Source organism: Macaca fascicularis, chromosome 14, assembly GCF_037993035.2.
Source record: "Macaca fascicularis isolate 582-1 chromosome 14, T2T-MFA8v1.1".
Lineage (NCBI taxonomy): Eukaryota > Metazoa > Chordata > Mammalia > Primates > Cercopithecidae > Macaca > Macaca fascicularis.
This window is the reverse complement of record NC_088388.1, coordinates 57,196,833-57,207,501: the sequence shown is the minus strand read 5'-3', so window position 1 is coordinate 57,207,501 and position 10,669 is coordinate 57,196,833. Positions and strand designations below refer to the sequence as shown.

General features: G+C 49.3%; 1 protein-coding gene across 6 annotated transcripts in view; it reads right to left on the bottom strand.

The window, feature by feature from the left end:
• Nucleotides 1-3,984: 3,984 nt before the first annotated feature.
• The window catches only part of TRIM66 (tripartite motif containing 66), a 64,257-nt gene continuing 57,572 nt past the window's right edge, over nucleotides 3,985-10,669 (bottom strand). For 4 of the 6 annotated variants that reach the window (XM_074014395.1, XM_065528589.2, XM_045371465.2 and 1 more), the window contains 8 exons: nucleotides 10,520-10,580; nucleotides 9,446-9,620; nucleotides 8,832-9,121; nucleotides 8,247-8,373; nucleotides 7,646-7,720; nucleotides 7,078-7,230; nucleotides 6,437-6,655; nucleotides 3,985-5,690 (listed from right to left, as the gene is read on the bottom strand). In XM_074014395.1, the coding sequence (XP_073870496.1) occupies nucleotides 5,631-5,690; nucleotides 6,437-6,655; nucleotides 7,078-7,230; nucleotides 7,646-7,720; nucleotides 8,247-8,373; nucleotides 8,832-9,121; nucleotides 9,446-9,620; nucleotides 10,520-10,580 (1,160 nt within the window). In that variant the 3' untranslated portion in view covers nucleotides 3,985-5,630. The remainder of the gene's footprint in view (nucleotides 5,691-6,436; nucleotides 6,656-7,077; nucleotides 7,231-7,645; nucleotides 7,721-8,246; nucleotides 8,374-8,831; nucleotides 9,122-9,445; nucleotides 9,621-10,519; nucleotides 10,581-10,669) is intronic. The other 2 variants (XM_074014397.1, XM_074014396.1) reach the window with 1 other exon arrangement.

Here is a 10,669-nt window from a genome sequence, read left to right as displayed (position 1 = left end):
TCCCCCAGCTGTGTCCTACCCCTGGAATTCCCCTGTTCCTTATGTGGCCTGATCTTTAGAGTCAAAGTCATAATTAACATCTTTACAGCTGGAGAGCTGAGAGATCACTGTTCTCAGCCATTCTTCCACTACAACTTTATAGATGAGGAAACTGTATCCAAGGTCATACAGTTCATAATAGAAAGAGCCAAAAATTTTGGTGTTCAGACTCTCAAATCAGGTATCTTTCTAGTATGTACCTCCTTACCTCCAAGAAAGCAACCAATAGCTGCCTCCAACTCCAGAAACAACTGGAGCAAGCAGCTGGTGGTGATCAGCACAGGTGGAAAAGGCCCTGATATAGGGAGTCATGCTGACTCCATCTGAGCCCCAGCAAAGGAGGAGCCACCACACTCCCTAGTCTCCCTCCATCCCAATGGTAGCAGCAGACACCCACCCTGCCAGGTTCTCCCCCTGGTTAGCAGCACTGACGTGCATGGAAACATGTCTTACCACAATCCCAGACTCCTTCTCAATTGCAGCAGGCTCTAACTGGTGCAGGATCATGGCGAGGAGCTGCCCACCAGTATGGTAATCCAGTTTAGCCAGACTGCAGCCTGGATGCTATAAAACCTAATCCACACCCTCGGGCTGACTTAGATGGGGTCTCTTAGCAAACATGGCTAAAATATCTGTGTCGTCTGGGAGAGACAGAGGGAAGGACTCACAGATGCTGTCCTCCCAGCAGGAGCTCATAAACATGCTTGGCATGAGGAGAACTGAGTTCAGGAAAAGGAAGGGACGCAGGAAATAGACAGACAGAGGAAGCAGGAGCAGCTGTAATTCTTCCTGCCTACCCAACTCCTGAAAAGAAGAGACCACAAACAGCCACAGACATTTCCCCCTGTCTAGGTTTCAAGGATGGCTCAGCCTGTGTGGGCTGAGACTAAGAGGAGAGAATCCAGAGACTTGTTTTTTTGGATTCTCTGAGAATCCAGAGACTTGTGGTGTCATAAAAGCTAAGGGAGGAGGTTGTTTCACCGAGGGTTGGTGGGTGGGGTGAAATGCTGCAGAGAGGTCAAGACAGCTGAGCACTGAAAGGTGTTCATTCTATTTGGCAACTGGGCAGTCACTGGTGACTTTTATGAAAAAGTGTAGAGGGCTGAAGAAAAGCTGAGGAAGAATCAGTTTAAAAAGCTTCTTTTTTAAAGTAACTTGGCTAACAAGGAAAATGTGTAAGGGGTAACAGACTCTGAGAAATGCTGTTTTAATCTTGGGGAGAACTTGTTTGCAGGCTGTGTGGAGGTAACCAGTGGAGACAGAGGCTGGAGACTCCAGGGAGTGGGAGCAGTGAACTAAGCGAGGGAGCAGTCTTGGAGGACATACAACAGTATTCAAGACAGACAGAACTAAATAGGAGCAAGAACGGAGGGGATGGGGAGAGTTACAGACACAGATGAATGAGAGGGGAGAGAGGAGCAACGGGCAAGGAAGGTCTTGCTTTAGGGGCTCTCTTCTGTGAAGTAGACAGTGAGCTCAGTCATTTGCGGAGGGCAAAGATGGAGGCATGGCTGGGGGAAAAAAAGGGTCACAACAAGTTGAACTTCCAGTCAATACTGAGAGCTCAACTAAGGCTGCCAACTGTGAATCTGTCATGCTTAGCAGCCCAGGAGGTGGAAGCAGCAAATAGGATGATGACGAAAATGGAGAATGGCTTATAGTTTTAGCAAAAATTGAAGGGGATAGGACTGGCGCAGTGGCTTATGCCTGTAATCCCAGCACTTTGGGAGGCCAAGGGAGGCAGATCACGTGAGCCCAGGAGTGTTGATACCAGCTTGAGCAATATGGCAAAACTCCATCTCTACCTAAAGTAGAAAAATCAGCCAGGCATGATGGCATGCACCTGTAGTCCCAGCTACTCAGGGGGCTGAGATGGGAGGATCACCTGAGCCCAGGAGGCAGAGGTAGCAATGAGCCGAGATCATGCCACTGCAATCCAGCCTGGGTGACAGAGCGAGACTCTCTCTAAAAAAAAAAAAAAGAGAGAAGTTGAAGGGCATGAGAAAGTTCAGGATGCTGATAAAAACATCAGTGTGTGATAGGGTGTGATAGGCTCTGAGTTCATGCTGGGGAGAAGAAGAAGTCCAGGAGAAAGCTAAAAGACAAGAAGAGGAGAGAGAGGGCTGATGTCATGGAAATGGACTGAAGGAGCAGAGCAATGTTGGCAGTACTGAGGAAGGGAGAAGAAGCCCAGGAGGTGGCGATCCAGAAGGAGCAAAGGCTCAGTTCAGGAGTTCAGAAAGGAAAACTATAAGTGACTCCATGGAGTGAGACAGGGAGCAGAACAGAGCCCAGGAACAAACAAGGAGGTGCCTTGGTCTTAGGAGCCAGGCTGTTGCTAAAAATGGGTACAGGGAGGGAGCCAGAGCCCGCCGGGCTGGATGGCAAGGACTGCCATGGAACAGAGCCTATGGAGGGTCTGGTGGCTGCCACTCAGGTAGGGGTACTAGAGGCAGGCAAGGTGTATGGTTAGAAATTGCTAGAAGTCAGGCAGGGCTAACCTACCCATGTTCTGTGGAAGAGTGCTCTGCAAGTTCACCGTGAACCAATTTTTTTTTTTTTTTTTTTTTTTTTTTGAGACACAGTCTCGTTCTGTTGCCCAGGTTGGAGTACAATGGCACAATCTCAGCTCACTGCAACATTCACCTCCCAGATTCAAGCAATTCTCCTGCCTCAGCCTCCCAAGTAGCTGGGATTACAGGCACGTGCCATCACACCTGGCTGATATTTGTATTTTTAATAGAAACAAGGTTTCACTACGTTGGCCAGGCTGGTCTTGAACTCCTGTCCTTAGGTGATCCACCCACCTCAGCCTCCCAAAGTGCTGGGATTACAGGCAAGAGCCACCGCGCCTGGCCAAAAAATAAAATAAAATTTTAAAATCCTGAACCAATTTTTAACTAAAATCCCCTTTGCATCAACTGAAGCCACTTTACTGTCTTATTTCTCAGCACACCCAAGAAGCCAATTTTTCCTATAGAACCGCATGCTGTCCCATAAGAATCTAGAACTCACCATATTTCCACTGCACGATGTTGTCAAGAACAAAAGGACTTGGCAGACTTCCAAACTGGGCCATTATGGGAATAAGTCAAAAGCAGGATCAGCCCAAATGTTAATGAAGAGCCCCTGCAGACAGTCACTTGGCTAGCAGGATTTTTTTTTTTTCTTTTCTTTTCTAATTTCTAAGTCATGTTCTGGTTTTTCATGAAAAAACAAAACAAAACCGTGACTCAAAACTCTGGTGGCTAGGTCTAAGGGAAAAGCCAGGGAGAGGCAGGTGTCTCAAGGGAGCCTCTCAGCATGCAGGCTCTCTATGATGAGAAGGGAGCATGTGTCTCTCCAGCACATTACTAAGATGCCCCTGGCCCAGCAAGCTGATCCTTGAGCCCAAGAGGCCACATCCAAGCTGGAAGCCTCACTGATATAAGGAAAGCCAAGTTTTTAACAGGCATTTCTGCTTTAAATTTGTGGTCTCCAGTTGGTCCTGAGGAAGGATCAAGTCTGAGCCTGTCACAACACTCACCGGCTGCCCAACACCAAGTACAACAAAGCTCACAGGGATGGTGGGAATGTGGGCTGCACAAAGGAAAGACGACCTAGAGCAGGAATTAGTGACACGAGAACAGAGGGGACTTTGCCAAGCCAACTGAACATAGAAGAAGATTCGAAAATTTAAAGGGAATTGACCAGATCCCAAACCAGAAAGTCATGTGAGTCTCAAAGGGCAGAAGCCTAAGTCCAAAGACTGCCGGACTAGTAAAGCATTGAAGACTTAGTTACCCCAAACTAGAAAACGGGATCACGGAAGCCCATCTGCTTAGGAGAACGTGGCATGTGCTGCTGAAAGAGTGGCAAGCCAAGGGGCATGGTTTGCTTTAAAGTGAAGATGATCTCTGAGGTTGGGTAGAGAAGGAAATGAGCAATACCAACAACTCACAAAGAGAGAAGAAATGTTTTCTAATTTTCAAAAAAATTGCTCATTAGTGAAGGCCCTGCAAACAAGAACATCCTTGAACTTCATCTCTTAGCAGAAACAAATCCATGACTTTAGACTCCCCTGAAATTAGCCATGGAATGACAGGACCAGGGAGAGCCATCTCAGTCCTGGCCACTGACATATCAGGTTCATAACTCCCCCAACAATACGAGCAATGGGTTCCCTCTCAACCAAGCCCTTGCTTGGGAGGTAGCCTGACCTCCAGTATCCTCACAAACACCCTGCGAGGACCATGCAGATCCATTCAGGATGCAGCCTTGAGTGCCTGTTCCCATGGCTTCCAGAATGCTTCTCTCTGCATTCCAGGAGAACTAAGGCTCTGAGGTTGCTTCATGGTCACCAAAGCACACTGGCTTTTTGCCTCTTGATTTTTCCCCCTGTCCACCTTAGACAAACTTCCCCCAGGAATGTCTAGATCTAGCCCCTGTTGGTCCCTGAGGCCTTCTTTAACCTCCAACAAAAAGGGCTGCCAGTAAAGTGTTGGCTTTTGGGGGGATGTAGACAGCCTCGAGGTGGGGTAGTCAGAAGACTCACTTCTGATCTTTGGCTTATGAACTTGGAGAGGTTGAGAACTAGAATCTCTAAGCAGGAGGAGAGGCGCAGAGGAGTGAGCTGGTTGTGGGTTATTCTCTCCACCCATGGAACTCTGGACCTGAAGCAGACAGCAGCTGCCTCACAGTATTTACAAGCAGAACTCAAGATCCAGACCTCTGAATGAGGATGATAAAGGGTATGACCACTGAGAAGCACCAACAGTCACTTCTAGGAAGGCGGGTTCTCACCCTAAAGAAGTGCAATTAGCCCAGAGTAAGTAGCACAGAGGGCGGGCTCTCAAGTGGACATCTTTCTAAGTCCGTAAGTGAAGTCTGAACCAGAAGTTGTAAGTGGTCTCTGCAGAGCCACCCAGCTCAATCAAGAATGTCATACCATCCACAGCATTTTCACAGCAGCCACCTAAGTCAACATCAGGAAAGTGAGTATGCAAAACAAATACCCTGAAAACCATTAGAACCCAAATAGGCACAAATTGAGACCTACGGCCTCTAGAAGCCTCCACTAGTGTGCACATGGCAGGTGCCTCTGTCCAGACAGGACAAGCAAAGGCAAACAGTGATAGTCTTTGGCTGTGCTGGGCCAGGGATCACAGTCCTACCATATGTCTAAACCTCTCTCCCTTCTTTTACCCACTTCTGAGCCCAGGAGGAGTTCAGATATATACATGGCTCCTGAGCCCTGGACACTAAAAGGTGAGACAGGTCTGCTTTCCTAGGCAGAAAAAAATTCACTAAGGAAAGTAGGTCCTCCCAAGCCTAACCAGGTGTGGTCCTGTCAAGTGCAGCCTATACATCTGATTACTCTGGTAATAATAAATACCCTCCTCTTTCCTGTTTATTACTGAAATCTTCTCTGTAGTGGATGCACTATGGCTCCCAAACAAATGCTGTAGATGCAAATGGCAAAGAAGAGCACTATACAGTTCAATGAGACTCATCTACCATCCACATTCTGAAGAGGATAAACTGCGAGATGGGGAGGAATGGTCAACAGGATGGGACAACAGCTGCCAGAGTGCCCAGTCTCCTTTTGGCTGTCACACCTGAGAGATGCTGTTGGCCAGGCGAAATGACATTCTCTTTGCTCTTTCATTCTCCTGAAAGAAAAATACATATTTGGAATTAAAGTAGCCAAATGTAGGATTTATTAACATGAAAAGGCTATGTCAAGATTGCAGTTCTGCAGAGTCAAAGTATTTTATTCTACCCCAGGAACGCAGCAGTAAAACTTACTGAAGCCACTAAACATTGTATGCTAAGTATGGTAAACAACTGGGGATGGCTGGTCAGACCCTGGCACACAGTAGGCAGGCAAAACATTTCAGTGGAATTAAACAGCACTGAATGGACGTTTCTGGTCTACACAGGTGGGACCAGCCCAAAGATCAGAAGAGCTCTCTCTGCTGCACGCAATACCTTTCCTTCCTTAGCTACACCAAGGGGCTAAGAAAGATCCCTTCCTCTCTCCCTCAAACCCAAATAGAAACCAGGCACTAAGACCAGGTAATTCCCTCCTTAGGGGCATCACAGTCACAGTGTAGTGTAGCTAGCACCAAACTGGGAATCAGGACAACTGGTTTCTCAGCCCAGGTCTGCTGCTAAATGCTGGGTTACCCTGGGCAGGGACAGGTACCTTTCTGAATTTCAAGTCTTGTGAGTAACTGGCATTGATGAGCCCTGCACTGCCCTGCCTTCCTTAGGGGCTAAGGGGCTGGAAGTGGGGGTTCATTGTCATCATTATTTTTTGCGCCACCCGAACAGCTTCGCCTTAGGTTGCTGCTTGGGTGCCCCTCTGCTTGCCTGATCACCACCCACCTGCTGCCGGCTGGCAGTAACTCTTTACCATATGTCGTCGCCGCCTCTTGGGTTGGATGCCCTCCTGCACGTAGGGAGGCCACGGGAAGCCCTGGGGAGTGGAACATCCGCTCTCACTAGACACCTCCTCAGAGTCTGAGTCCTCCTGCCTTGGCTGAGCAAACCGTTTCTCCGGGTAGATCTCCTTCAACCAGCCCTCAAAGAACACTTCCAGGCAGCGGCCAGCCTCTGCAACCTCAGAGTCAGGCTGATGGGGGGAGGAGAGCAGTGATGGTCTGATGGTCTAGCCCTTTTCTACTAGTCCATCTCTTCCAGGTCCCCCAAGAGCTACACAGAGCACAAAGCCTGGCGGGGTCTCCTGAGGTGTCTGGAACTTGACATTTTTCTCCGAGGACTCAGGAAAACTAGTTTGGTAGCAGCTCTTAAGGCAGAACTGACCCCAATAGGTATCCACAGATGGCCAGTCACTAGTACCTCCCCTTTTTCCTGAGTCCATGCTAAGGCCTGAGTGTGGGAGAGAGCTTTTAAACACTCACCACAGCAGGCCCCCAGAATCTGCTCCCCAGTCCTCATGGCAGCCCAGACCAAACCTAACTCCCACCGCTACCCACCCATGACAGTCCTGGGGTTGCAGGGAAATATGAGATAGGGAAAACAGGCAAGACATACATAATTGAACTTAGCACAGTTCCAGAACATGAGGCGCACATCTGATACCACCTCCTCTGGGGTGGTATAGTGAGCCGGGTCCTTCTTTTGCAGCTTCCTCCGGATGATTGACAGGTCCATGGGCCTCTTGATAATCTGGTAATAATGCCGGGCCTTGAGGGAGGAGACATGAGGAGAAGGAGGCAAAGGGGGTGAGAGAAGAAATGGAGGTGTGGATAAGAAGGAAGAAGAAATGGAGAATGAGTTGGAATATAAGTGAAAGAAGAGGAGGAGGAATGATGAGCAGCAGGAAGAAAAGGATGGAGAAAGAAGACAAAGAGAAAGGGAAAAGGAGGAATGTGTCACCTGTCAAGTCAGATCTGATACAGTAGCAGTTGTGTTGGGGGAGGCTGGAATGGCCATGTAGGACCTCGTATAGTCCCCTGGACTATCCACAAGTTAATATTGTCACTACTTCCAGTGGCCATGCTCTGAGCCCAACCTGGGAACCATGATGCTCCTGCCCCAAGGCCTGGGCCCTCTGAGCAGAAAAGACAATAGCAGGCAGAAACAGCATGGCCTTCCTTACCAGGGGACTGACAGGTTCATGGAAGGGCAGGCTGAGGTTATTGCAGCACAAGGACAATACCAGCTTCTCACACTTCTGCAAAATCAGAATTGGCAACAGAGTTACTTTGTTCTGGTCTCACCTCAGTATGAACTAAAGATGCTGACCCTCTCCGTCTCTACTAAAAATACAAAAATTAGCTGGGCGTGGTGGTGGGCGCCTGTAGTCCTAGCTACATGGGAGGCTGAGGCAGGAGAATGGCGTGAACCTGGGAGGCGGAGCTTGCAGTGAGTGGAGATCGCGCCACTGCACTCCAGCCTAGGCGACAAAGCGAGACTCCGTCTCAAAAAAAAAAAAAAAAAAGATGCTGACCCTGATAACTCCCTGGCTCTGTCCCACAGGGTGCCAGCTGCCATACTAAGGTGCAATTCAGGTTCCCAAGCCAGAGGAAAACTTCTGGGAGAAGGAAAATCATCCAAACACCCCTGGGCCAAGTTGTCAGGCATAGCACAAAGAAAGGTATCCAGAAAAGCCCCTCATCCCCTCTGAAAGCCCTCAGACCCTGTAGGCAGAAGGGGGCTGCTAAAGGCAGGGAACCTTGCTTCCAAAGACTCCTCCCTACCTTCTGGTCATACATGCTTAGGCCAGGAGATGCCCGCATTCCAGGCTGGTTATAGCGGGCATTCTCACAGTCGTACTCCATCTCGGGCTGGGTCAGGCTGCGGCACAAGGTACACACCCACTCTCCCCTGCAGGGGCAGGTGAGGCCATGTTAGGACTCAGCACATTGCCCAGAGCACCCTTCCCTCTCCCTCTGCCCTATGGCAGGCATGGGAAGCTGAGTCCCTGGCCTTTCCATGTAAGAAATGGCTTCCTAGCCACAGGCTTGGAAGAAATTCAGTAACTCAGAGTTTAGTGAATCTAGAAAAACAGGGGTTAGGGGAGACTGGGATTAGTAGTATAGGCACAAATCCACATGCAAGAAGAAGGTGAGAAAAGAGGTGGAAAGGAAGTCAACTAAATGTCAAACATCCACCTATCTGTGTGCAGAAGATACCCAGGCCCATTAACTCACAGACCCGCAAAAAGCAGGTCCAGAAGAGGGGACTAAGCCCATCCTGGGAACTCTGTGGGCCTGGCCTGGAATAATCATCCCTGGAAGGTAACCCTACTAGCCAGGTGATGGTCCTGGACTGGCATGACTCACCCTGGGAAGCTGAGCAAGGCTGGTACATGGCAGGATAGGTGGAACACTTTGGGGCAATGGTCACAGCACAGCAACTCTCCGCCATTGAGGCAAACAGCACAGAAGTCCTCATTCTCTATTGGAGCTGGGGGGCCCTTCTTGGCTCCTGGGGTTCGAGGAATGAGTCTATGTTCTTCAGGAGATGTGCCCTCCACTTCTGATGGCCGCTGCCCAGCCAGAGAAGTGACAGTGACCTTTCTTCCCCCCAGACCTGGAGCCTGGGTGGCCTCAGACAGTCTGTCCTGGCTGACCTTGGGGAAGAAGTAAGTCTGGGCAGCCAGAGCACAGAACCAACAAGCTCTCGAGGGAGGGGAGGGAGGGACTGGCAGGCCCTGCGTGCCTACATGAGAGCCACTTATTCCAGGACCCCAAGCAAGCAAGCCCCATGAATGCTGGGACACCTCACTCCTAATATGCATCTCACAGGCCCCTTGCAGCAGGGGACAACGTCTGGTGGAGCTGCAGCTCCATCAGAGACTCAGGAAAGGTCCCAGAGTCAGAATTCTGGCAGTAACAGAAAGAATAAGCTCTTAGGCTGGGCCAGGGTTTAAGGCCAAGGCAGAGCAAAGTGGTACCTTAATGGACATGCTGGAGGACTCAGTACCACACTCGATGATCAGCAGGAAGCTTCCATCCTGATCATTCTTCTGTGGCTTCAGCTTGAACACAGGCATCTCTCCTGAGGAGGCAGCACAGATCTTGAGTCGCTCCAGTCGCACATAGGGAATCTTATGCTCGCTGTTGAAGGCTCTGCAGCAAGATAGACACCCCGGGGTCTTGGTGGGATCCTCCTCTGTTCCCAACCTTTAAGTCAGAAACATCCATGATCCCTGTGATGATTAATACTGAGTGTCAACTTGATTGGATTGAAGGATACAAAGTATTGATCCTGGGTGTATCTGTGAGGGCATTGCCAAAGGAGATTAACATTTGAGTCAGTGGGCTGGGGAAAGCAGACCCACCCTTAATTGGGTGGGCACCATCTAATCAGCTGCCAGCAAATATAAAGCAGGCAGAAAAACATGAAAAGGAGAGACTGGCCTAGCCTCCCGGCTATATCTTTCTCCTGTGCTAGACACTCCTGCCCTTGAACATCAGACTCCAAGCTCTTCAGTTTTGAGACTCAGACTGGGTCTCCTTGCTCCTCAAGCTTGCAGACAGCCTATTGTGGGACCCAGTGATCATGTAAATTAATACTTAATAAAGTTTTATATATATATCCTACTAGTTCTATGCCTCAAGAGAACACTGACTAATACAATCCCCAGCTGAATTGCTACTCCAGATCCTCTCAGAACTGGACTCTGAATGTGGACTCTGCAGGTCCACATTCTGCCCTTTCCTGGCCCAGCTCTGCATGGCCAGGCCCTGTCAGCCATTGGGAAGCCCTTTGGTGTAGTCCTGGTCAAAGACAGGAGCTCCCTGAAGTGCAAGGACTGCACCCAGAGCACATGCCTCATGGTGCAGGAACCAGGACATCCTCCCACAACCATCCCAGACATCCACTTGAAGGTTGAGGGGTTGAAGAAGACAGTTGCAGGCAAATTTCTTTCACTTGCAGTTAATTCATCAAGGATGCTTCCTCCCTGTGCCAACATCTCAGGATGTGAAATCATGGATGGGAGGGAGATTAGTCAGGAGGCTGTTACCTGATGCTCTTGTTCTCCTTTGCATCCAGCTCTAGGGCTCCTTGTTCAAAATTCTCACACTCTAAGGCAAAAGACAGATAAATACCTGTGACACACATTTGTGGCAACAAACCCTGTCATGCATACCTTCCACTTATATCTGCTATTCAT